Source organism: Cyprinus carpio, chromosome B1, assembly GCF_018340385.1.
Source record: "Cyprinus carpio isolate SPL01 chromosome B1, ASM1834038v1, whole genome shotgun sequence".
In the NCBI taxonomy this organism is placed as follows: Eukaryota; Metazoa; Chordata; class Actinopteri; order Cypriniformes; family Cyprinidae; genus Cyprinus; species Cyprinus carpio.
Genome location: NC_056597.1, coordinates 34,955,484 through 34,983,103, shown reverse-complemented (window position 1 = coordinate 34,983,103; position 27,620 = coordinate 34,955,484). Strand labels below are relative to the sequence as shown.

The 27,620-nt window shown below is 35.2% G+C and overlaps 2 protein-coding genes across 2 annotated transcripts; both read right to left on the bottom strand.

Annotated features, from left to right (window-relative positions):
- Positions 1–1,531: 1,531 nt before the first annotated feature.
- Positions 1,532–9,345, bottom strand: LOC109072808 (adhesion G protein-coupled receptor E3-like). Its single transcript, XM_042717246.1, has 13 exons — positions 9,300–9,345; positions 7,786–7,817; positions 7,456–7,524; positions 7,153–7,339; positions 6,887–7,006; positions 6,558–6,739; positions 6,294–6,455; positions 6,013–6,219; positions 5,703–5,935; positions 5,546–5,612; positions 3,695–3,786; positions 3,460–3,622; positions 1,532–1,736 (listed from the first exon to the last, which is right to left on the bottom strand). Exons 3-13 carry the CDS (start codon positions 7,480–7,482, stop codon positions 1,656–1,658), a joined length of 1,521 nt encoding a protein of 506 aa, XP_042573180.1. The 5' UTR covers positions 7,483–7,524; positions 7,786–7,817; positions 9,300–9,345; the 3' UTR covers positions 1,532–1,655.
- On the bottom strand, positions 7,506–27,328 carry LOC109062157 (cell wall protein DAN4-like). The gene is made up of 27 exons (XM_042716078.1): positions 27,193–27,328; positions 26,274–26,363; positions 26,091–26,126; positions 25,664–25,720; positions 23,500–23,556; positions 21,484–21,540; positions 19,736–19,768; positions 19,556–19,606; positions 18,132–18,182; positions 17,955–18,005; positions 16,559–16,591; positions 16,379–16,429; positions 14,773–14,823; positions 14,595–14,645; positions 11,841–11,891; positions 11,693–11,743; positions 11,529–11,579; positions 11,350–11,400; positions 11,173–11,220; positions 10,630–10,680; positions 10,420–10,470; positions 10,165–10,215; positions 9,997–10,047; positions 9,748–9,798; positions 9,486–9,536; positions 7,786–7,817; positions 7,506–7,541 (listed from the first exon to the last, which is right to left on the bottom strand). Exons 2-27 carry the CDS (start codon positions 26,293–26,295, stop codon positions 7,506–7,508), a joined length of 1,227 nt encoding a protein of 408 aa, XP_042572012.1. The 5' UTR covers positions 26,296–26,363; positions 27,193–27,328.
- Positions 27,329–27,620: the final 292 nt, after the last annotated feature.

Genomic DNA, 27,620 nt, shown 5'->3' with positions numbered 1-27,620 from the left:
GCTTGTTTCTATGCCGCATAATTTTTATAACGAGTGGGCATTTTATGAATTGTGATTAATGAACAGAGACACAAATATCAAATGTTTAGAAAGAGCTTATTACCTGCACAGTATGATGACATGATAATTTTTGGTTATTTAAATTTATTTCTTTGTGGTCTGAAATCTAGAAGTACAGCTGATTCTGGACTTCTTTGTTTAATGTTAACACAATCTTACATGGTGTAGAGGAGGCAAACTTTTCAACCTCTAATTATATGGTACAAATGGACATTACTAGCACCCATACAGTATCCTTCAGAAATTTAGACAATATTACTAGAATCACCAGAAACATGTTTTGTTTGTTTTTTTCTGCCCGAGGATTATATTCTAATCTGCAGATCTGCTCATTCACAGCCAAAGCACCACAGCAATACATTACCAGCTGTGGTTGACTCTCATGTGATGGTTATACAGACCAAGATATCTGAAATAAATTATAATGAATACAAAATAATTAACATAATACAAAGTAATCAGCATGTGAAAGAGCAGGCAACTGACCAAACAAAAAGAAACAACAAACATCCATGGCAGGAATCATTAATGTCATCAGCAAATGGATGTTTGTGAGATGGATCAAGACACATGAAGTGATGTGATGTGGAAATAAGCTATAATTCATCATGTGACAGACTGCTAACTAAAACACTATTGCGTGCGATGAGATGTTTATAGACATAATGACATTTGATTCCACATTCACTATTTTCCCCCTCAAATTCAAATACAAATTTTGAAAAAAATAAAAAAAAAAACATCACACAAACATATGTTCTTTGTCAGGGACCAGCTACACATTACCATATTGTTTTAAATAACTGTCTTTGCTCATGGCTGAGCCTGAACTTTCCCTCCTGAATGATAACAATTGATTAGTGACATTTCACAGACAGAACCCAGAAAATAATAAAATATAGAGTTCTGTATGTTTCATTTTATATACAAAGATGCTATGGAAGATTTCATTTAGTATCATATTTCAAACTAGGTATAGGGAGTCAGTCTATTATGGAGCGTTTTTCTTTTGTGTAACATGAAAATAATGTAATTAATAAGTCATTACACCCATAAAACCTGTTGGCCTCAATCTTAAAAATATAGTTTGATAAATAGATAACATGAGGCATATTCAAAGTAATATGAAATAAACTTTAGTCAAGGTAGTGCCATATTTATTTATTCATGAAAACATGGCTGTGAGGAACAAGTACAGCATGTTTAATGAATTATATACACTGTTCAGCTGGAAAACATATTTTCAAAGTCCCTTTAAAGTTTCAGTTGTGAGTTGAGTTGTTGAGATTTAACATCTAAAATTTTCTTTAACGATGATCCTGTATTTAAAGTCATGTTGGCATGGGCATGTGCATGAAGTACTTTTTTTTTTACGTATTTATTCAATAATTAATATTAAGTTTATATAAAGTAAACAAAGCTTTTATATTAAGAAAACAACATTTATTTAGTAAGATTAAGTACACTAGTAATATATTTAATATAACATTAACAAAAAAAGAGGTGAGACTAACATTCAAAAACATTAATTATGCTGTGTATTTTAATATAAACATAAATTAACCTGTATATTATTGACACATTAGCAGTACTTTTTACGTTCTGAACATGGTGCTGTAGTCCTGTTGTTTGATACGGCAAAGATATCTGTAGAACTTCCTGTACTGCTGCCTGACCTGGACAAGAATGAGACGAGAGGAGCTGAGTGACTTATAAAACTCATTAACAAAAATGAAGTTCCCTTTTGAAAATCATTGGGGGAACTCAGTTTACTCACAATACTGAAGCCTGATTTGTCAATGTTCATGTAGCTGCATGAACAAATAGAATTTCATTCTTCCAAAATGGGTAGGGCCAACTGCATATATAAGTTGGTGCTGAGTGCCAAAAGATCAGAATCTTTTTCCTTCAGCGTGAAGATCATCTCCTTGCTGGACTCTAAAGAAGAATGAAGAAGCCTGCTATTTGGCGTAGAAGATTTGGCCCACATCCATTTTTCCGCTTTCACTCCCTTTCTATCCATTGATGGCAATGAAGAAAAGGACTATGAGAAGCTCCCTCCTCTTGAAGAGGCTTTCACTGCACATCTCTGCCCACCGTTGTCGTAGCCATTTAAGAACATTTATTTTTGTCTTATATTTGTTTAAATATTATTTGTTTGTGTTTTGTTTCAGTTTAATCTGTTAATTATGACAGAAAACTGTGTAATTTGTAAACGTCATAAAGGGTGTGTTAATGAATTGGACGGCAGGAGAAGTGGAGTGATGCAAACACATTTTAACCACTTCATATGTTTTTGTTTTGTGGAAAGTCCCTTTTTGAACTTTTTTTTTTTTATATATATAACTTGTATCTTAATTTCAAACGATGTTTTGTTGATCAATTATAGAATCAAATAAATAAGAGCAAGAAAAGAACGCATTGTGGAATAAAGTGCATTAAGAAATGCAAACCCACTACCCATGGATAGTTGATATTATAGCATGGCTTACGCCTCAGTGGGCTCAGAGAGTCAAATTGGAGTGAGGACCCACTCCACCAGGGTAATGACCTCATCCTGGGCTTGGTCCAGCAGATTCTCTATTGGAGCTATTTTTGTGGCAGCCAGTGGATCTTTACTGTTTACCTACCTTTTATAACCCAGATGTCCCTGCCATTCAGGCTTGGATTTTGTCCACCTATTCATCCTCTGTCCCTGCTAGTGGTCAAGGATATTTTTGTAGAGGGTCTGGCTGATTCCAGGCCTGTTGTGCTCATGCTTCCTTTAGGACTCTCATATCAGGCTCCCTGGAGCTCGGCTAATGTAGCACCTTTTCGTTCTGCCCTAATATAGCACAGCGCTATTGGACATCGTTCCCCAAAATGTGGTTCACACAATGTGAGACAACATTTTGAAAGGGAATGCTCTGGTTACTAAATGTAACCTTGGTTCCCTGAGATAAAATTGTATGTTTATGTTGCACGTGCAATGAAGCTGCCAACGAGTCAATGCAGTTGGTCATCAGTTGAAAGATTCTGAAATAACACTCAGTGCCAACTTATAAAGGCAGTTGGCCCCACCCGTTTTACTGGGCTGAAATGCCATTTGTTTGTGCAGCTACATGAACATTAACAAATCAGGCTTCAGTTTTCAAAGTAAACAGAGTTTCTCCCAAAGGATGTTTCATGCAAATGCTTTCATGTTTCATGCATTTCTGCAATGCTTGTTCCTGTTATCTCAGGAAACTGAGGTTACATTAGTAACTGGAATTTTTTTTATATATTAAACAGGTAACAAAGGTTTTTTAAAGACTAGATTTGCATTTTGAGAAGTAAATACTGTTGCTTTACTTTTCTTCCATATACTGTCTGTGGTGCAAAGGAAATGGTTTATTATAAAGTAGGATGAAAATTTCTAACCTTATTATTTAGGACACAGTAGATCAGGAAGATGAAGGTTCCCTGCTGGGAGTTCAAGATCAGGAAGATGATCTCCAGCACCTTACTGCTTTGAGTGAAGAAACCCAGAATCCAGGAGCAACCAAGAACCACAAACTGACCCAGTGTTTTAAACACCATAATCCTGCAGAGACACAGAGAAAGAGTTAATATGTCTTCATTGTCTATAGAGTGATTAAATCATAATGTTTGTTACTTGGTTTGTTTCATCTGTGAAACTTCAGCGTTGAGATTTTTGAGAGTTGAGTTTAAACTGATGATGATTTTGATGAAGAGAATCATATTTGACTGCAGAGCAAAAAATAAAATAAAAAATAAATATATATATATACACAGTACATTCAGAAAGTATTCAGACGCCCTTCACATTTTTACACTTTGTTATGTTGCAGCCTAATACTAATTTTTTTTTAATTCATTTGTTTTCTAATTAATCTACACCCCGTACAGCATAATGACAAAGTTAAAACAGAATTTTAGAAATGTTTGTAAATTTATTAAAAAGAAAAAAACTGAAATATCACATTTACATAAGTATTCAGACCCTTTGCAACAACACTTGAAATTTAGCTCAGGTGCCTCCCATTTCTCTTGATCATTGCCAAGATGTTTCTACACTTCGATTGGAGTACACCTGTGTTAAATTAAATTGATTGGACATGATTTGGAAAGGCACACACCTCTCTATAAAAGGCCTCACAGCTGACAATGCATATCAGATTGAAAAACCAAGCCACTTTAATAATAATTTTTTATATATATATATATATATATATATATATATATATATATATATATATATATATATAATAGGTCAAAGGACCTGCTTGCAGAGCTCTGAGACAGGATTGTATCCAGCCACAGATCTGGCATATCTCTGAGCATAATTCTCAAATGGAAGAAGTTTGGCACAACCAGGACTCTTCCAAAAGCTGGTTGCCCAGCCAAAGTTAGCAATTGATGGAAAAGGGCCTCGTCTAGACTGGTGACCAAGAACCTGATGGTCACTCTAGTTGAGCTCCATGATCATATATGCAGATGGGAGAAACCTACAAAAGGACAAACATCACTGCAACACTCCACCAATCTGGGCTTTATGGCAGTGTGGCCAAACTCAATCCTCTTCTCACTGAAGACACATGAACACACACTTGGACTTTGCAACAAACAAACAAACAAACAAACAAACAAACAAAAAAACCTAAAGGGCCCTCAGACTCTGAGAAACAAGATTATCTGGTCTGAGGAACCTCAGTTCTAAGCTTCATGTCTGAAGGAAACCAGCTCTGCTCATCACCTGCAGAGTACCATCCCAAAAGTAAAGTGTGCTGGTAGCAGCCTCATGCTGTGGGGCTGATTTTCAGTGGCAGGGACTGGGAGACTGGTCAGGGTTGAGGGAAAGCTGAATGGAGCAAAGTACAGAGATATCCACAATGAAACTGTTCCACAGCGCTCAGGACCTAAGACTGGGCCGAAGGTTCACCTTCCAACATGACAATGACCCTAAGCACATAGCCAAGGCAACACAGGAGTGGCTTAGGGACTCTGTGAATGTCCTAGAGTGGCCCAGCCGAAGCCTTTAATTGTTTAATTTGTTACGTTTATGGAGAGACCTGAAAATGTCTGTCCACCGATGGTCCCCATCCAACCTGACCGAGCTTGATAGGATTTGCAAAGAAGGATGGCAGAATATCCCCCAATCCAGGAGTGCAAAGCTTGTTGCATCATACTCAAAAAGACTTGAGGCTGTAATTGCTGCCAAAGGTGCTTCAACTAAGTACTGGGTAAAGGGTCTGAATACTTATGTAATGTGACATTTCAGTTTTTTTCTTCTTATTAAATGTACTGACATTTCTAAAAAAATGTCACTTTGTCCTTATGAGGTACGGAGTGTAGATTAATGAGAAAAAAAAAAGAATTTAAACGCACACATATACATATACATATATACATATATATATATATTATATATATATATATATATATATAAATATATAAAAAATTTAATACAAAGTCATGAGAAAAGTTACATGAGAAATGCATTTACCATTAGTATCATGCAAACAGGTCCCAGAAATCTTGAGATGAAGCCTTTATCTATTTTAATCCAGCACCTATTTGGGGGGAGATACATAAAATAATCAGTAAACAAACGTGATTAGCTATGAAGGTGATTAGCTATGAATCACTCCAACTAAACTCACTTTTCACTTCCATAGCCTTTAGGATCCACCACAGCAGACACGGCCACCACAACCAGAGCAACCACATATCCAAACACACACAGGAATCCACTGCTAAGCACTTCCCTATTAATGGAGCTGATCTGTGATAGGTTCTTCACACAGATGAAGAGTAGCACAGCTTCAATGAACATCCACACAAAGCTGGAGAGAAAGAAGAACTGCAGAAGGCCAGAGATCACGGCACACAACACCTGGAGATCATGAGAGAGGGTTATGAAGATTCTCAGTGATGCTGTGTTGAGCTGAAGGGCTCCTTCATTATTCTTACCTGCAGAGGCCGTATGAGGCTCAGGAACTGCTGTGTGAGCAGGAACAGAAGGTGAGCCAGCAGAAGACTGATGCAGATGTTGATTCGAGCCACATTATTCACTCCAGGACTCCACCGACAAAAGGCAAAGGTCAACAGGGCCAAACTGAAGAACACCAACCCCACGATCACACACACCAAATTCAACAGATCCAGCAGTGGGTCACTCTGAGAAAACATGTCAGAGAACATGAGTGCCAAATCTGTGCTTTTCTTCAGTGTTCACTAGAAATGTTCTGTACCTCTGGTGGGGGGCTGGTCTGCATGATGAGAGCGAATGTGGACAGATGAACACAGGAACACACAGTGTAGCTGCTGTTGGTCTCTAAAACAGAACAACCATCTACAATCCACTCGCTGATATTCCAGTACACACAGGACAGAGAACCGTTGAGATCAAACTCCTGAAAAAGAAGAATGAACATAATATATTATAAAAGTAAATATTAGATGTTTTCAGATGTTCATCCGTTCTCAGGTTGGACAAACACATTTCAGTCTCTCACTCTGATGTGTCTGAAGGTGAAGTTGACTGGTTTGGTGAGTGTAGTGTTGATGGTTTTGGGAAGAGTAGCTGAGATCACAGTGGACATCATGGTTTTAATTGTGTCTTCTGGTGTGTTAAAGAAGTCTGGCTTCAGTAGATTCTCCATCGTGACGTAGCTCATGAAAGCCACAGCAGCTGATCCTGTGTGACAGAAACACATAAATACCAATACATATAAAAACTTCCATTCAACTAAAAATAAAAAACCTTAAGTAAATGTGGTTTAGTTGTATTATATCTCTTTTTTTTTTTTTTTTTGATAAATTCACATCACAACCTTTAACATACTTGTTTCATTGTTGTTCTTGGCAATCCCAATGAGATCGATGTCCACAGAAGAATTTGTCGTGTTAAGTCTAGGAATTTTCTCTAGGGTGACCTGTGGTCCAACCATGAAGACTTCTACCTCTGATTATAAAGTACAGATATGTGAATGAAAATGTATTAACAATAAGGTCATCTGAAAATGTCAAAAGTTATTTAAAAGGTTTTCTAGACTTGAGCACTTTAAGTCTGTAATTTCACTGTTTATTCAAAGTTTGTTTTTTACTTACCCAAAGTGTCAAGAGTAAAATTGACATAGTCACTTGTGTTTGTTGGTTTTACGAGCATAGACACAAGTTTCTCACTGGCTTTTAACAAACGGTTTCCATCTGACACCAGTTTATTTGGGTCAGCTGAAGATGACTCCAAAAACATGTCTGAAGCGTTGAAGACCACATTCAAAATGCTGGTCACATTCTATTTTAGTGATCATATAAATAGGATTATTTGTAAATGTTGGAACAAAAGAAAGCTTTGCTGCATGCTAATTTCTGTAAGTGACAAATAGTTATTATATTGTTATTTTGTCTTACTGTCAATGGAAGCACTGTTGCTGTCATGTTCTCTATATTGTCAAGAAGATCTACACACCGTCCTGTGGTCTGAAATCATAAACCAGCTTTACAAATAAAATAGAAAAATGAGTGTGCACTGTGGAGTATTTGGTGAATTTGAGAAATGTTTTAAGTCAAATAAAAGTTAATTGTATCTACAAAGTATATGCAAAAGAACCAACGACAATGACAAAAATACAAAACAGTACACATTATGTTTTATTGTGCTGTTGTTTAAATTTTTATTTCAAAAATTTTAGTCCAACCCCCCAATTACAATTTCAGAAATTAACACCCGCAACAACTTACTCTGCATTCTTCTAGCGGCGGGATGTTCAGACCTGGAATGGGAAGAATCTTCATGAATTTATGATGATACTCAACTATATATTTCAATAATTTTCTCCTATTAAATTTGGATAAGACAGAGATGTTACTTTTATGACCAAATAAATAAATAAGTACACAGAATCTCTTAGATTACAATTTGCATCTAAATAAAAAAGACAGATTATTTCCATGTTTTTGCGAGCCCACTAAGGAGTGGTGTTAGATGTTCCAAAATAATAAATATAAAATAATTTTTAGTTTTACAAATGTGAAGATTCAAACACTAAAGAGGAACCCTGCACCGAGATAATCCCTATTGAAATACAATACAAAAAAAAGTTGTGCTGAAAGGAAAAAAGGGAAATTTGTGTCCATGAACATGATTCAATAGATTAACATTTTGTGATTATGTCTCGAAATGGCATGAGACGGGGTTAAAAAAATATGTTTGATTGGAACCGATCCGATCCAAGCCTATGCAAATTTGTATCTATTTAAAAAAAAAAATTATACAAATTATTCTTCATAATTTGTTTTGTAGTTTTCACAAATCAACTTTTCAGTGTCAGTTCAGCATCAGTAGTGATGCTACACTGCTAAAAGTCCCCATTGAACACATGATCTCTGACACACAACTCAGGTAAGAATAAGAACAGGAACAGCTGGGGCAAATGGGGCATAATGACTAAAAGAAGCACTACCAGATCACTTAAGGTTTACTGGATAGTGTGCCTAAAGACCAGTCCTAGTAAAAAACCGGTCTGATCTCCCCATGAAACCAAAGTTCAGAAACTCACAAAACAGATGCCATGCAACAAAACAATAAATCTCACTTATCTAGAGAGAAGATCTCAAAGAAAGAAAAAGGGACACCACCCTACCCAAACTTCTCTCCTTGCTTATTCTATTTACCACCTATGATTTATCTTGTGAACCTGATGTTTTTTTTCCCCTTTATGTTTGGTATCATTTTAAATGTCTCAGTGCAATTGAAATGGTCTCAATTAAACTTCCTCAGGTTTTGGTAAGAATGTTTTTCTATCTCCGGCCAGGTGTTACCGGATTCTGGCTCTCTCACTATCTGGTGAGAATGTTTTCCCTTCTCTGGCCAGGTGTAACCCTTGGGTCATGGGATATAATTGAATTGGAAAGGATTTTTTATGTTTTTTTCTGTGACTGGAGAAGAATATTAAACAACATTAATAGAACATATTAAAAATCTTAAAATTAAAGAAAGCATGTGGACAAGATAAAATCAGCAATGAAATGCTTAAACCCAGCAGTTGCAGCATGATTAAAGCTCTAGCCAAATTATTTAATCTGGTTGAATGGTCCAGTAACTTCCCTGAGATTTGGTCTGAAGGACTAATGATCACCCCCATATTTTAAAAAAAGAGCTCAGAGGTTTAGATGTTGATGTCTTTTGGAAATGTTTTGTTTGAGGTCACCGTCATGGAGATCAGTGCTTTAGTTGGGTTCAGCAACACATTCACCTGTAGTAGTGGGACTGGTAGATGTTGTGGAAGTGACCGTGTGTAAAGGAGCAAACAATAACAGATGGAAACAGATTTGAAATCAGACTCAGATGATGAACTACTGTGTTCTTCATGAAGAAAATCATCAAGATTAATTTCTTTAAAAATAAAAAAAAAACACATTCCATCTATAATTATCCTCACCTGTTGAAGTAGAACTAGCAAATGTTGTGGACGTGACTGGCTGTAAAGAGACTGAAAGAAAAACAAAAGGAAATGGATGTTAAATCAGAATCAGATGATGGAGTAATGTGTTTTGCAACAAAGAAAGTCATTGAGGGATTTCTTTTAAATATGTGCTCTGTAAATAAAATTTTTGCCTTGCCTAGAATTTACCTTACCTGAAGAAGTAGAACTACTAGCTATTGATGTTAAATAGTCACATTTAGTCTAGAATTATTCTCACCTGCTGAAGTAGATCTAGTAGATGTTGTGGAAGTGACTGGTTGTAAATGAACTGAAACAACAACACGTGGTAAATGGTCTAAAATCATTTGTTGAAGTAGAAAAAGGTATGTTGTGGACATGAACAGTTGTAAATGATCAGAAACAACAATGTAGGAACAGATGTTAAATCAGACACAGATGCTGAATTACTGTATTCTTTATTAAGAGAAGCTTCTTTTGAAGGCCACATTCTCAGCAACACATTCACCTGTTGTAGTGGGACTGACAGATGTTGTGGAAGTGACCGTGTGTAAAGGAGCTAAAACAATACCAGATGGAAACAGATGTAAAGTGATAAACTACTGTCTTTATGAGGAAAAAAAAAACCTGAAGAATTTCTTTTAAGAAGCCACATTCAGTCTAGAATGATCCTCACCTGTGGAAGTTGAACTAGTAGATGCTATGGAAGTAACTGGCTGTGAAGAAACTAAAAAATAAAAAAAAAGAATAACAGATGAATAAAAATTTTAAATCAGACTCAGATGATGAAGTACTGTGTTCTGCAACAAGAAAATAATTGAGGACTTAATTTAAAATGGTCACATTCCGTCTACAATTATCCTCACCTGCAGAATTAGAACTACTAGACGTGGATTTTAAATAGTCACATTTAGTCAAGAATTATTCTCACCTGTTGAAGTAGAACTAGTAGATGTTGTGGAAGGGACTGGTTGTAAAAGAACTGAAACAACAACAACAACAACAACAACAACAACAACAACAACATGTGGAAGCAGACGTTAGATCAGATTTAGATGCTGAATTACTGTGTTAATCATGAAGACAATTATTAGAAGGAGTTTCTCTTGAAAGCCACGTTCGAGTTCAGCAACACATTCACCTGTAGTAGTGGGACTGGTAGATGTTGTGGAAGTGACCGTGTGTAAAGGAGCTGAAACAATAACAGATGGAAACATATTTTAAATCACACTCAGATGATGAACTACTGTGGAAATTTGTTTAAGAAGCCACATTCAGTCTAGAACTATCCTCACCTGTAGAAGGTGAACTAGTAGGTGCTGTGAAAGTGACTGGCTGTGAAAAAACTAAATAATAATAATAATAATAATAATAATAATAATAATAATAAATAACAGATGGAAAAATATGTTAAATCAGACATGCAAAATATGAAGAGCATTTGGGGGGGCAATCATTGCTCAAGGACAATGATTAAGATTTACTTGGTTACTTGGTCCCCTGTCTTTCTCTTTTAAATTCTGATTTATTTTTATTGTAAAGCACTTTGGATCAACAATGGTTGTGTTAAATATGTGCTCTGTAAATAAAATTTTTGCCTTGCCTAGAATTTACCTTACCTGAAGAAGTAAAACTACTAGCTATTGATGTTAAATAGTCACATTTAGTCTAGAATTATTCTCACCTGAAGTAGATCTAGTAGATGTTGTGGAAGTGACTGGTTGTAAATGAACTGAAACAACAACACGTGGAAAGAGTAATTCAGCATGTACATCTGATTTAACATCTGTGTTCAACATGAAGACCATTGTTAGGGGGATCTTCTCTTGAAAGCCACATTCGAGTTCAGCAACACATTCACCTGTAGTAGTGGGACTGGTAGATGTTGTGGAAGTGACCATGTGTAAAGGAGCTGAAACAATAACAGATGGAAACAGATTTTAAATCACACTTAGATAATGAACTACTGTGTTCTTCATGAAGAAAATCAAGATGAATTTCTTAAAAAAAAAAACACATTCTATCTATAATTATCCTCACCTGTTGAAGTAGAACTAGTAAATGTTGTGGAAGTGACTGGCTGTAAAGAGACTGAAAGAAAAACAAAAGGAAACGGATGTTAAATCAGAATCAGATGATGGAGTACTGTGCAACAAAGAAAGTCATTGAGGGATTTCTTTTAAATGGTCTAAAATCATTTTCACCTGTTGAAGTAGAAATACTGTATGTTGTGGACATGTACAGTTGTAAATGATCTGAAACAACAATGTAGAAACTGATGTTAAATCAGACACAGATGCTGAATTACTGTATTCTCTATTAAGAGAAGCTTCTTTTGAAGGCCACATTCACCTGTAGTAGTGGGACTGGCAGATGTTGTGGAAGTGACCGTGTGTAAAGGAGCTGAAACAATACCAGATGCAAACAGATGTTAAGTGATAAACTATCTTCTTCATGAGGAAAAAAAAAAACCTAGAAGAATTTCTTTTAAGAAGCCAAATTCAGTCTAAAAGATGTGTGTAAAGGAGCTGAAACAATAACCGATGGAAACAGATGTTAAATCACACTCAGATGATGAACTACTGTGGAAATTTGTTTAAGAAGCCACATTCAGTCTAGAACTATCCTCACCTGTGGAAGGTGAACTAGTAGGTGCTGTGGAAGTGACTGGCTGTGAAAAAAACTAAATAATAATAATAATAATAATAATAATAATACTTAAAATGGGACTTAAAATGTTTCTAAACTTAAAATGCATTTTTGCCTCTTTTTTTTTTTTTTTTTTTTTCATTTTTGCCTACACAATTATTTAAAATATAAAACATTCTTATGTAAGATTGGCTTTTTAATCATATTTTGAGAGGGGGGAAAACTGTCAGAGAGGGCGTGTCCTGTTAAACTGTTAAAATAACCATAGAATTAACAACAACCTTGAAATACGAGTGTGAGGTTTATCTGTTAATCAGATGCATGAAAGTAGTGTTTGTTGCTATAGCAAACAGACATTGTGTGCTTTTTCTTTCAAAAACATCATTTGCCGATGGAGAGGAAAAGGTACATACTATAGCAATTTATTTTATAAAATGAGATGAAGTTTTTGCATTGAAAGAGAAGTGATATTGCGCTCAAAGAACTTTAGACGTGCCAGGAAATAATTAATATGGACAAAGGCATCTATCTGTAGCTAAGCTGAATAAAAAGCAAAATGAACTGGTGGAAGTGACCATGTGTAAAGGAACTGAAACAATACCAGATGGAAACAGATGTTAAATCAAACAGATGCTGAATTATTGTGTTCTTAATGAAGACAATTATCAGGAGGAGCTGCTTTCGAAGGCCACATTCAGTCCAAAAACATGCTTACCTGTAGTAGTGGGACTACTAGATGCTGTGAAAATGACTGGCTGTAAAAATCTGAGATAAATAAAAAAAAAAAAAAAAAAAATTGTTAAAGGACACTGAAACAATAATAGATGTAAATGGAAACAGTTTTGTTAAATTAGACTCAGATACTGAATGACAATCTTTACTTGTAATGGGTCCCCGTCTTTCTCTTTTAAATTGTCATTCTGTTCAGGTGTTTGTCATTAATTAACCTTCTATGGTCTCTGTATTTACGTTCCCCTTGTTTCAGTTCAGTTTGTCCGGTCTTGTCTGAAGTTATGATTGTGTTTGTCCTGTACCTGTTAAATGGACATTATCTTTGGCAATTTTCACCTAAGAGATCTAGTAGATGTGCTTGTACGTCACTGGCTGTAAATGAACTTACCACAACCAATTAATGCACACATGTGATTTAACTCATGAAGACACTGATCTTTATTGACAGTCACATCCGAGTCCAGCATCACCCTTACCTGATAGAAGCGGATCTATTAGATGATGTAGAGTTTCTTCAAATGTAACATTAGCCGAAACAACAACATATAGAAACAGATGTTAAATCAGACTCAAATGAACTACTGTGTTCTTTATGAAGAAGACAACTATGAATAGAGGATCAAAAAAAAAAACACATACAGTCATATAATCTTGAGCAGACCACCAGAGCACTGGCACAGATTCAAAAGAATAAAATCTGTATTCTGATCAAATGTGTCATGTTCTTATCAGATGTTCTCCGTGCTTTTGTTGTATTCAGGGTTGGTTGAGATGGGTAAATCAATTGCGATACAGTTTCGGGGTGGGAGTTTATATGAATGACATCTCTGAGGAGAACTGTTTTTTTTTTTTTTTTTTTTTATCTTAGAATCCGTATAAGGCATATTAAAGTATTGCTTTGTTTACATGCTTTGCTTACAGCGGTGGTACTAAGTAAATGCTCAGTACAGAAAATAGAAGTATATTTCTATGCTACAATCTGTGATAAAAATGAGAAAAAAAAAATTGTTTGTAGTTTCTTTTAAAACAATCAGTCTAAATGTGTGGTAAATTAGGAAACAATAATAGATTACAAATGTTAAATTATTGACCAGCTACTGTGGTATTTGATTAAGAAGCTAATATCAAATCCTAAAGTAAGAGAACTAAGTGGAATGACTTCTTGTGAAAAAAAAAAAAAAAAAAAAAAGGTCATGCCATATCATTAAACTAGCATCTAAACAATGGAACATAATGGGTTTTTTTTTTTTGTTGTTTATGGTACCTACCACAATTGCTGCTGTGTTATTCCCCCATTACTAAGAATTTACACATAATTTTTGGGGGGGAGGCATTTAAATAAGGGGTGAATGCACTTGAAGAGGTGCAGTCCTTCAATCTAATTTAATTGTGAATCGAATACAACGTTGTGAATTTGCAAAAATCTTTCTTGAATTGAATGAAAAAGCCTTGCTATTGTGAATCGATCTGATTTGCTTTTTCTTTCAAAAAGATTTCACAGTCAAAATCTAGAATTATTCTCACCTTTAAAAGTAGAACTAGTATGAAGTTTGCAGAGGTGACTAGTTGTTAAAGAACTCAAACAACAAGAAAATAAAATAGAAATTCAGCTATCTGCAGCTAAGTTGAATAAAAAGCAAAATGAACTGGTGAAACGCTAAGACAATAAACACAATAAATAAATATTTAACTGAAAGCCACATTCCAGTTCAGCAGCACATTCACCTGAAGTAGTAGGACGGGCAGATGTCGTGGAAGTGACCGTGTGTAAAGGAACTGAAACAATACCAGATGGAAACAGATGTTAAATCAAACAGATGCTGATGAATTGTGTGTTCTTAATGAAGACAATTATCAGAGGAGCTGCTTTCGAAGGCCACATTCAGTCCAAAAACATGCTTACCTGTAGTAGTGGGACTACTAGATGTTGTGGAAATGACTGTCAGTAAATAATCTGAGAAAAAAAAAATTTAGTTAAAGGAACTGAAACAATACCAGAGGGAATGGATGGATCGTTGTTAAATTAGACTCAGATACTGCAATTACTGAACTTTACTTGTAATGGTTACCGAGTTGATTTTGTCATTCTCAATTTCAGGTGTTTGTCATTAATTAACATTCTTTGGTCTGTGTATTTACGTTCCCCTTGTTTCAGTTCAGTTTGTCCGGTCTTGTCTATGTTATGATTGTGTTTGTCCTGTACCTGGTCCTGGACTTATCTTTGGCAATTTTTAAGAGACTTGTTGCTTGTACCGTCATTGCTGTGTGATTACCACAACCAATTAATGACACTGTGTTTCTCATGAAGACACTGATTATGGACAGTCACGTCCAGTCCAGCATCACCCTTACCTGATGAAGCGGATCTATTAAATGATGTAGAGTTCTTCAAATGTAACATTCCCGAAACAACAACATATAGAAAAATGTTAAATCTGACTCAGATGCTGTATTCTTTATGAAGACAAGTATTATAGAGGATCATGTTTCAAAATTACAGTCATATAATCTTGAGCAGACCACCAGAGCACTGGCACAGATTCAAAATAATAAAATCTGTATTCTGATCAAATGTGTCATGTTCTTTCTGTTCTCCGTGCTTTCGTTGTATTTAGTTGGTTGAGATGGTAAATGAATTGTGATACAATTCGGGGTGGGAGTTTATATGAATGTATCTCTGAGGTTTCACTGACACATTTTTTGGAGCAGCTGATGTGTGATGTGTTTTTTTGTTTTTTTTATGTATGCTTTGTTTACATGCTTTGCTTACAGCGGTAACTAAGTAAATGCTCAGTACAGAAAATATGAAGTATATTTCTATCTAAATCTGTGCAGAAAAGTGAAATAATTGTTTGTAGTATATAAAACAATCATAAATTGTGGCATTAGGAAACAATTATAGATTACAAATGTTTGATTATTGACCAGCAGTGTATTTGATTTCTAATATCAATTTTAAAGTAAGAGATAAGAAAATAATTTCTTGTAAAAAAAAAAAAAAAAAAAAAAAAAAAAAGGTCATGCCATATCATTAAAGTAGCATCTAACAATGGACATAAGGGTGTTTTTTTTTTAACCTATGGTCATGTAACCATAATTGCTGCTGTGTTATTCCCCCCTGACTAAGAATTTAAATAATTTTTGGGGAAGCATTTAAATAATCCTGTGAATGCACTTGAAGAGTGCAGAATTCAATCTAATTTAATTGTGAATCGAATCGTTGTGAATTTGCAAAAATCTTTCTTGAATTGAATTAAAAAGCCTATGCATTGTGAATCGATCTGATTTGCTGTCCACCCAAAGATTCACAGTCCTAATCTAGAATTATTCTCACCTGTAGAAGTAGAACTAGTAGATATTGCGGAAGTGACTAGTTGTTAAAGAACTCAAACAATGCTGTAATAGAAATTCAGCATCTAAGTCTGATTTTACATCTATGTTCAGCTTGAAGACCATTATTAGAAGGAGTTTCTCTTGAAAGCCACATTCGAGTTCAGCCACACATTCACCTGTAGTAGTGGGACTGGTAGATGTTGTTGAAGTGATCGTGTGTAAAGGAGCTGAAACAATAACAGATGCAAACAGCTGTTAAATCTGACTCACATGATGAACTACTGTCTTCTTCATGAAGAAAATCATCAAGAGGAATTTCTTTTAAGAAGCCACATTCAGTCTAGAATGATCCTCACCTGTAGAAGTTGAACTAGATGAACTACTGTGTTCTGCAACAAGAAAATCATTGAATGATTTATTTTAAATAGTCACATTTAGTCTAGAATAGGTTTGTAATGATTCACTCGTTTTCTCGATGGATCGATTACAAACCCTGAAGATGCACGTGCATCGTTCTGAACATGGATTTTTAATTGTTAATTGTCGATTTCGGACAGTAATCAATTTAAAATGCTAAGAATTGAAGGAAACATGATTTGCAGGGGTGTAAATTTCTTCTAATAGTTGGGGGGGGGGGGGGCAAAAACATAAAATTTCTCAAGAGTAACTTTTGAAGGGGACACAGATAATACAGCTAAAATTGTACTTGTAAGGATATGTATGCATTACCACTATTAGTGTAGCAGGGAGACCGTACCAAATTAGACAATTTAAAGCTTTTGTGGTTGTGCCGCGACAGCGCTCGTGTCCGTTGTCTCTGTCACAGTGTTGCCAAGTCCATGGTTTTCCTGTGGAACTGGGCTACTTTATCACTGTTACTGTGGGTTGTTTTTCATGTCCGCGGATTGTCCTGTCCCCCCTGACCCCCCCGGGATTTCCACCTATGATGATTTATTTAGCGATTCAATGCTTTCAAAATACATACACATTAAATTACTATAAGCACGAATTAAAGGAGACCTTGAACAGTGTTCGCATCTCTCCTTCACGTGCTCAACTATTTACTGCCTGTGACTGTCACAGGATTGCACTCGTGCTCCGTTCTTCTCACTGACACATTTTTTGAGCAGCTGATGTGTGATCTCCTCTTAATACTTGTGGCCAGTATTGCTAAAGTGAAGTAGTTTTGCTTTTCTGTAGTTTTCAATGCTTCTCAGTGATACCGACAACATTACCTGAGCAGTCAAAGTCTGCACATTTTTTGCATGGACGGAACATAAATGTAAGTTTCTAAAGCATACGCACAGTTCCATTGAATGAAAATGTGTTTTAACAATGTCATTAAACAATGTATGAAGGAAACTGTTAAAATAACCATAGCATTAACAACAACCTTGAAATACGAGTGCAAGGTTTATCTGTTAATCAGATGCATGAAAGTAGTGTTTGTTGCTATAGCAAACAGACATTGTGCGCTTTTTCTTTCAAAAACATCATTTGCAGATGGAGAGGAAAAGGTAAATACTATAGCAATTTATTTTATAAAATGAGATGAAGTTTTTGCATTGAAAGAGAAGTGATATTGTGCTCAAAGAACTTTAGACGTGCCAGGAAATAATTAATATGGACAAAGGCATCTATCTGCAGCTAAGTTGAATAAAAAGCAAAATGAACTGGTGAAACGCTAAGACAATAAACACAATAAATAAATATTTAACTGAAAGCCACATTCCAGTTCAGCAGCACATTCACCTGAAGTAGTAGGACTGGCAGACATTGTGGGAGTGACCGTGTGTAAAGGAACTGAAACAATACCAGATGGAAACAGATGTTAAATCAAACAGATTCTGAATTATTGTGTTCTTAATGAAGACAATTATCAGGAGGAGCTGCTTTCGAAGGCCACATTCAGTCCAAAAACGTGCTTACCTGTAGTAGTGGGACTACTAGATGTTGTGGAAATGACTGTCAGTAAATAATCTGAGGAAAAAAAAAAAAAAATTGTTAAAGGCACTGAAACAATACCAGATGGAAATGGAAACAGTTGTTAAATTAGACTCAGATAGTGAATTACAGTCTTTACTTGTAATGGTTACCGAGTTGATTTTGTCATTCTGTTCAGGTGTTTGTCATTAATTAACCTTCTTTGGTCTGTGTATTTACGTTCCCCTTGTTTCAGTTCAGTTTGTCCGGTCTTGTCTATGTTATGATTGTGTTTGTCCTGTACCTGGTCCTGGACTTATCTTTGGCAATTTTTAAAAGCTTTTTTAAGCTTGTACCGTTATTGTAGTGTGATTATCACAACCAATTAATGACACTGTGTTTCTCATGAAGACACTGATTATGGACAGTCACATCCAGTCCAGCATCACCCTTACCTGATGAAGCGGATCTATTAAAATGATGTAGAGTTCTTCAAATGTAACATTTATCGAAACAACAACATATAGAAAAATGTTAAATCAGACTCAGATGGTTGAGATGGTAAATGAATTGTGATACAATTCGGGGTGAGAGTTAATATGAATGTCTTCGGAAATGCTTTGTTGGCATTTTTTTTTTTTTACCTTGCCTCCGTATAATGCATATTAAAGTATGCTTTGTTTACATGCTTTGCTTACAGCGGTAACTAAGTAAGATGTATATTGATGCAAATCTGTGCAGAAAAGTGAAATAATTGTTTGTAGTATATAAAACAATCATAAATTGTGGAATTAGGAAACAATTATAGATTACAAATGTTTGATTATTGACCAGCAGTGTATTTGATTTCTAATATCAAATTTAAAGTAAGAGGTAAGAAAATAATTTCTTGTAAGTAAAAAAAAAAAAAAAAAAAAAAAAAAAAAAAAGGTCATGCCATATCATTAAACTAGCATCTAACAATGGACATAAGGGTGTTTTTTTTTTAACCTATGGTCATGTAACCATAATTGCTGCTGTGTTATTCCCCCCTGACTAAGAATTTAAATAATTTTTGGGGAAGCATTTAAATAATCCTGTGAATGCACTTGAAGAATGCAGAATTCAATCAAATTTAATTGGTAATTGAATCGAATCGTTGTGAATTTGCAAAAATCTTTCTTGAATTGAATTAAAAAACCTATGCATTGTGAAGCGATCTGATTTGCTGTCCACCCAAAGATTCACAGTCCTAATCTAGAATTATTCTCACCTGTAGAAGTAGAACTAGTAGATATTGCGGAAGTGACTAGTTGTTAAAGAACTCAAACAACAATGTGGAAATAGAAATTCAGCATCTAAGTCTGATTTTACATCTATGTTCAGCTTGAAGACCATTATTAGAAGGAGTTTCTCTTGAAAGCCACATTCGAGTTCAGCCACACATTCACCTGTAGTAGTGGGACTGGTAGATGTTGTTGAAATGATCGTGTGCAAAGGAGCTGAAACAATAACAGATGCAAACAGATGTTAAATCCGACTCACATGATGAACTACTGTCTTCTTCATGAAGAAAATCATCAAGAGGAATTTCTTTTAAGAAGCCACATTCAGTCTAGAATGATCCTCACCTGTAGAAGTTGAACTAGATGAACTACTGTGTTCTGCAACAAGAAAATCATTGAATGATTTATTTTAAATAGTCACATTTAGTCTAGAATAGGTTTGTAACGATTCACTCATTTTCTCGATGCATCGATTACAAACCCTGAAGATGCACGTGCATCGTTCTGAACATGGATTTTTAATTGTGAATTGTCGATTTCAGACAGTAATCAATTTAAAATGCTAAGAATTGAAGGAATCACGATTTTCAGGTGTGTAAATTTCATCTAATATTTGGAGGGGGGTACAAAAACATAAAATTTCTCAAGAGTAACTTTTGAAGGGGACACAGATAATACAGCTAAAAATGTACTCGTAAGGATATGTATGCATTACCACTATTAGTGTAGCAGGGAGACTGTGCTAAATTAGACAATTTAAAGCTTTTGTGGTTGTTCCGCGACAGCGCTCATGTCCGTTGTCTCTGTCACAGTGTTGCCAAGTCCATTGTTTTCCTGTGGAACTGGGCTACTTTATCACTGTTACTGCGGGTTGTTTTTTATGTCCGCGGATTGTCCTGTCCACCCTGACCCCCCGGGATTTCCACCTATGACGATTTCTTTAGCTATTCAATGCTTTCAAAATACATACACATTAAATTACTATAAGCACGAATTAATGGAGACCTTGAACAGTGTTCGCATCTCTCCTTTATGTGCTCAACTATTTACTGCCTGTGACTGTCACAGGATTGCATTCGTGCTCCGTTTGTCTCACTGACACATTTTTTGAGCAGCTGATGTGTGATCTCCTCTTAATACTTGTGGCCAGTATTGCTAAAGTGAAGTAGTTTTGCTTTTCTGTAGTTTTTCAATGGCTCTCGGTCATACCGACAACATTACCTGAGCAGTTGAAGGCTGCGCATTTATTGCATGGACGGAGCATAAATGTAAGTGTCTAAAGCATATGCACAATTCCATTGAATGAAAATGTGTTTTAAGAATGTATACTGATCAAATGTGTCATGTTCTTTCTGTTGAGCAGTTGAAGATTGTATTTAGTTGGTTGAGATGGTAAATGAATTGTGATACAATTCGGGGTGGAACTTTATATGAATGTATCTCTGAGGAGAACTGACTAGTATGCTTTGGTATGCTTTGTTTACATGCTTTGTTTACAAGTATGCTTTGTTTACATGCTTTGCTTACAGCGGTAACCAAGTAGATGCTGTGTCAGTTTCGTTCATAAGTTTTATGTAGCATAATTTCACAAAGGAAGTCAAGGAGTGTTATCACTAAGTTGGAGGCATGCTAGCTTTCCCAAGGTAGATGAACTTAGTGTTTACAATCATCCGGGTTTAAATCGCGCTCAAATTGATTTGATTTTGACTAATATTTACACTGAAGCGCGCAGGCGGCTATGGTAAGGGGCATGATATTTCCAGATCAGGCGCAGAGTGCTGCCAATCACAACACACACTGGCACAGCTAACCAATCACAGCACATTTTGTATTTCAGAAGGCGGACCTTCATTTGATACAGAAACTATTCGAGCCGTTCATGCCAGACTGGGGAGAGAGGGTTGTAATAATGTAAAATATGTGAAAAATAATGTGTTTTTGAACAACCTAGTATGAGAGCCTGTTCTAGTACACCCCCAAAACAAAATCAATACTTTGTAAAAGAGCATAATAGGACCCATTTAACTTCTTTTATCTTTCCTTAAATAAATAACCTCATCTCATGGTCTTAAGAGTACAGTAAGTTACATTACCTGTTGAGATGTTCACTGGTGTATCGGTTGTAGAGTTGGTGGTAATGCTTTGAACATCTGAATGTTTGAATGAACAGTAATTAATAAGCACATTTCTTTTAACACAGCTCATACATCTTACATTCTGTAAAAAGTGATTCTCTATATTTACTCAATAAAATTGTGTCAAAAGATTACAAGCAATATTATTAATTAAATTTAACACATTTTAATTAATTAGAATTAACCATTCAAAATGAGTAGAATAACATGAAAAAATTAAGTCAAATTTACACAAAAATATTGATTTCAGTGGACAAAAAACAAACAAACAAACAAAACAAAAAACACTATGCTAAAGAATACAATCTTATGCATGCCAGGCCAGTAGTTGGCGATCATGAAACACCCTTCGAAAACATTATATGCATGCACACGATGTCAAACTTTTTACAAATTCACATTTTTTGTTGTTTACATAGATATGATACAGGCATCATGTTCAAAAGGTTGTGTCTTAAGGCCCCCAAAACAGAGTTATTGAAGACACCTAAAGTTCACAAACAGAATCACTGAAGGAGAAAAATAAAAATTTTGGTTACCATTACGGTGGTCAGTGTTTGCTTTAGTTGGGCTCTTGACCCGTAAAATTTTAAACATTTTTTTTTCTTGCTGTAGTTGTGATACAGCAGCTAGACAAGCCAAGAAGGAAATGAGATCAGGTGGTGTTATTTGTTTTGACATCATCATTTGGTTTCTGACTTGGGTGTGTCTTGTCAATAACAGGCGCCCTGTGGTTGTACAATATAAGCTCTGGTATTTACAGCATAATCAGAGAGACTCTTAGAAGCACTTCTGATCAAAACCTTTTTAAAAAGGAAAATAATCTTTTATTTAGGCACACGGACATCAGGAATCAGCCTGAGAACCTCAACAATGGTGACCATCAAAAAGCGTGTTGCACTGCATTCTGGGTTCCACCAATCAAAACTCATTTATCATTCCCATCATGCTTTGCAGCATGAATAAATTATGAGCAACAATTCTTTAGTAGCTTGTTTTGTGATGCTTACAGTTCATCTGTATATGCTGTTTGTCACCATTTTTGAGATTCATACGCTGGTTCTTGATGTCACTGTGTGCCAAAAGAAGGTTCCCCTCTCTTTGTTTTAATCAGAATTCTTAAACTCTGGATTATACTGAAAATTCCAGGTTTTTTATTGTTGAATCACAGCGCTGCTGTAATGAATGTTAATTTAACTCCGAGATCAGCCTCTAAATGAGTTCAGATATTCAGGTAAAACAAAGATTATGTAAAACCATAACCAACACCACCTGATCATCTTTTCTCTTATCTTGTCTAGCTGTTATAACTGAGTTACAACAGCAAGACAAAATGTAATATTAAATCATCAAGGGTCAGGAGCCTAACTAAAGCAAACACTTACCACTATAATGGTAACCAATAATTTACCCTTTTTTCCTTCAGTGATTCTGTTCGTGAACTTTAGGTGTCTTCAATAACTCTGTTTTGGGGGCCTTAAGACACAACCTTTTGAACATGATGCCTGTATCATATTTATGTAAGCAACAAAAAAATGTGAATTTGTAAAAAGGTTGACGTCATGTGCATGATTATATTGTTTTCGAAGGGTGTTTCATGATCGCCAACTACTGGCCTGGCATGCATAACATAGTATTCTTTAGCACAGTGTAGTGTTTTTTTGTTTGTCTGTTTTTTGTCCAATGTAATCAATATTTTTGTGTAAATTTTACTTATTTTTTTCATGTTATTCTACTCATTTTGAATGGTTAATTCTAATTAATTAAAATGTGTTAAATTTAATTAATAATATTGCTTGTAATCTTTTGACAATTATATTGAGTAAATATAGAGAATCACTTTTTACAGTGCACACTCTTTTATTCCTTGTTTTTATCTAGAGACGCAAGCACACTCACACATCTGTTCAATTCTACAGATCCACAAACATTCAGTCAAAACACAATCATCAGAGGAACATCAGACTACATTACCAGCTGGGCTCGTCTCTGGCATGACTGTTGTATCAGTGTTGATGATGTCAGTATCAGCTGAAAAATATAATGACTGATGAATTTAAATGAATCAACAATAAAAAGGACACATGCAAATGTTTGCAATTATCTACAACTACACATTTCATTCTCATTATCCCTCAGTTTTTACCTAGAAACACAAACACACTCACACATGTTCAATTCTACAGATCCACAAACATACAGTTAAAATGCAATCCAATAGAGGAAACATCAGACTAAATCAGCAGCTGAATTAATGCAGTAGCCTACTACAGAAGACGCAAGATGGCAGTGTTGTTTGACCAATCAAATGAAGAAGTGTTTCAGCGCTGCCCACATGAAATGAAATATTGAAGCCATAAACTGATTTGTTAACCACAAACAAAAAAGATGTCGAGCCAAAATCTTCAAATTTTCAATTTGTTATACAAAACAAAATAAATAAATAAAAATTAATAATAATAATAAATATATAAATAACAAGCCATCTTACTATTTCTGTAACATCCAGTGTCAATTTTTAAAAGTGAAAGTGAAATACAGCCAAGTATGGTGACCCATACTCAGAAATCATGCTCTGCATTTAACCCATTCAAACTGCACACACACACAGCAGTGAACACACACACACACACAACACACACACACACACACACACACACACACACACACACACACACACACACACACACACACACACACCACACACACACACACACACACACACACACACACCAGAAGCATTGGGCAACCATTTATGCTGCGGCATCCGGGGAGCAGTTAGGGGTTCGGTGCCTTGCTCAACGGCACCTCAGCCGTGGTATTGCCGGCCCGCGACTCGAACCCACAACCTTAGGGTTAGGAGTCAAACTCTCTAACCACTAGGCCACGACTTTTTGAACCTTAGGGTTAGATTTTCATATTGACCGATTTTAGAATTTTGCATTTGCCAGATTGAATGGAAATAACTGAATGATCGGATGATACACAGAGCCGATCTATCCTACATTATTTTTCTTAACTTCATTACTTGGTCTTTAGAGTACAGTGTGTTACAATACCAGTTGAGTTGGTGCTAATGCTAATTGTTAATTGCGCACATTGAAATTGCGAAATGAAAATATGCCTATTAGAAACATGTCGATTTCGCAAAAACAACTTCCATATATCGCAAAAAAAGTTAGTTTTTAGGCAAATTGATAAAGGAATATTTAACATTTACAGCATTTACAGGTCAGCTGGAATATGTAAAAGTCACAAGATCATTCATCATTTAATGTACTGTAACCCCCAAGAAACACCTCATATGTGGCCACTCTCAAGTATTAAGGGCTTTCCCTGATATTAATCCTTTTTTCACTGTACACGTGTGGTGCATTACAGCATTATGGCTCCGACACGGCTACTCTAGTCAATGCTTGTGTTTATACCAGCCACTCCGCTGCACGTTTCAGAAGCATCCCAGAAGTGACTGTCTGTGCTGTTTCACTAAAGATACATGCATACGTCCCCTTCAATTAAAAATAATGGCTAGTGCAGTGGCTGTGATACATGTAAACCTACCAAGATCCATTGCCATGACTTTTATCGAGAGGAAAAAAATATATTAGTCACATAACATCAGTTAATGGAAACGCTGTCAATTCACAATAGGTTTATAAAACATTTATAAAATATTGCAAAACTTTTTAGAGCAAATCTGTAAAATAAACCTGGCTTCTGTTTCATGCTACCTGTCTTGTGTTGGGCATGTTTGTGATTCTGTTTAGTTTGTTTTCTTTAATAAACTTTATGCCCTTGGATCCACACTTTCTTCTACCTAGCATTACAGAATGAGTATGGATCCAGCAAGAAGGTTAATTCAGCTTTGCCAGGAGGCCGACCTGCAATATCTTACAGACTTTCCAGACACCTGTCCCTTATTAACCTGTGTGTTCATGCCACTGTGTACAGGTGTGAGTGATTAGTTGGTATGGTATCGTGGGATGTGAATTATCCTGTGCCATTAAATTTGCCAAATATACTGCAGTTAACTGTTGTCTTCTTAAATTGAGAGGCATTTCACCTACTTTATACTTAGTAAAAAATAATGACTAATGAATATCGATTAATAAACAGAGAAAACATCAGACTACATTACCAGCTGAGGTCATCTCTGTTGTGACTGTTGTATTGGTGCTGCTGATGTTAGTAACAGCTGAAAAAAATAATGACAGATGAATCCACAAAAATGAATATATTATGACAATATTAATATATTTGAGTTCTTCCAATAAAAATGCTATATAGCATGAATGGGTGTATAAACCTGCTCGGTGGTTCAAAACATTACAACATTACATCTAAATCATTACATCCTTGTGCATATGAATCATTGTGGCTCAAATGGACAATTTTTGTAATCTATATGACTTTTTAGGTCATCCCAGAGCATTGGAAAAGATAATGAGAACATATAATATCAGTCTGTTTCTCACATAAAGGACACATGACTTGGAAGACTGCTATATAGCCTATACTGTATGTCATATGGATTACTCTTATGATTTTGCAGCTTGGCTACTTACATATAACAGAGATGATAGTCAGTGCTCTTATAAAACCTGGAATATATGAAGAAAAACAATGAAATCAATGAAAACTATAATCTTATGACAATTAACAACTTCAAGAAAAATATTTCAGTTTTGAGTTAACTGCATTCATCATCTGACTTCAGTTCTTTACTAATCATGACAAAAAATACTCACTTTTATGAAGAGAGGAAACCATTGTCAGTGTAGACAGTCTGATGTATTTCTCTATATCCAAAAGCCAGCTCAGAGGATCTGCTTCATTTACTGCTTAGAAGGAAAAAGCAAATTAGTTTGGCACTGATGTATAACGGTTTTTGGCTTCCTCTTTGTGTCAAACACACATGGAAAATTCCACTGAATTTATTCATTTACATGTTACAAGCATTATAAGCGAGGAGAAATGTAAACATTTATATTTTTTTTAAAAGAGTGTGAAGATATAGATCTTCTCATTTTAATGTGTTTTTTTCTTGCATATTTTTTTTAAAAATGTGTAAATATTTGTATGAACATATAAAGTTTAACAACTGAGACATAAACTGAACAAGTTTCAGAGACATTTGATTAGCAGAAATGAAAAAGACCATAAACAAATGGAAGACCAATATCAAAAGTTGCAGTGAGTATCCTGTGTGTCAGGAGCTGCTTTAAGTAATATAGTACATCTCATCCTCATGGACTGCAGCAAATTTACTGTGAGATGTTACTCTACTCTTCCACCAAGTCACTTGCATGTTCTCAAATATGTCTGGGGGTATATATGGTCACAAGTGGTCTAGCATTACAAGGATGATTAGCTGTCCTTCCAGTCTCCCAGAAGCACTGTCTTAGGTGTCTTACATTATGGACATTAATGACTGTTCCATGCGCAATAATTGTTTATGCTTCATTGAAAAGCATGAAAAACCAATGTCTAAATCCTTTCCAATAATGATGTGTAAAAGTTATTTGGATATTACAAAATTACCTTTAAAATACAGTACCTACATATACATATATTTGTTTATATACCGTATGTCATACATAAAAATACACATAAAGCATCAAAATATGCTGTAGTTTGATTAATTTACAGAGTAGAAAGAGATCTTACCTGATGTGAGCTGACACACAATGATCCTCACAGACACTGATCAAATGACTCATTAACTAAGATAACAATGCGTGTGTTTAGATGTTCATAGAGATGTTATTTGTACATCATCGTCATAAGGAAATGTGTGAAGTACACAAATTCAAATTCATATACAAATGTGTATATATATATATAACAATAGCTCACAGGTCAAGTTCCTCTGTAGTGTATTTTTAAAATCCTTCCACATAATGCCTTATGTTTAACTTCCTATCAGGTTTTTTTTTTTTTTTATAATTTTTTTTTAACCCAATGAATCTATATAGATTGTGATGGCTGCTGGTAACTGATCATTAGGTTTTTTTTTATTATTATTTTTTTTTTCCTGTAAAAAAAAAAGAAAAGAAAAGAAGAATTATGTTTTCCCCTTGAAAAACAAACAAACA

Bases quoted from the DNA above. Each gene is read 5' to 3' on its own strand.
- LOC109072808 (XM_042717246.1), bottom strand. From the start codon at position 7,482: ATGACAGCAACAGTGCTTCCATTGACA. The intron at 7,340-7,455 runs GTAAGACAAAAT...TCACTAAAATAG, and splicing joins CAACAGTGCTTCCATTGACA to AATGTGACCAGCATTTTGAA. The intron at 7,007-7,152 runs GTAAGTAAAAAA...CTTTATAATCAG, and splicing joins TTTTACTCTTGACACTTTGG to AGGTAGAAGTCTTCATGGTT.
- LOC109062157 (XM_042716078.1), bottom strand. From the start codon at position 26,295: ATGGTTTCCTCTCTTCATAAAA. The intron at 9,799-9,996 runs GTGAATGTGTTG...TTGTTGTTTCAG, and splicing joins TGTCAGTCCCACTACAACAG to TTCATTTACAACCAGTCACT. The intron at 7,542-7,785 runs GTAAGTTGTTGC...TTATTTGTAAAG, and splicing joins CGCCGCTAGAAGAATGCAGA to CTGGTTTATGATTTCAGACC.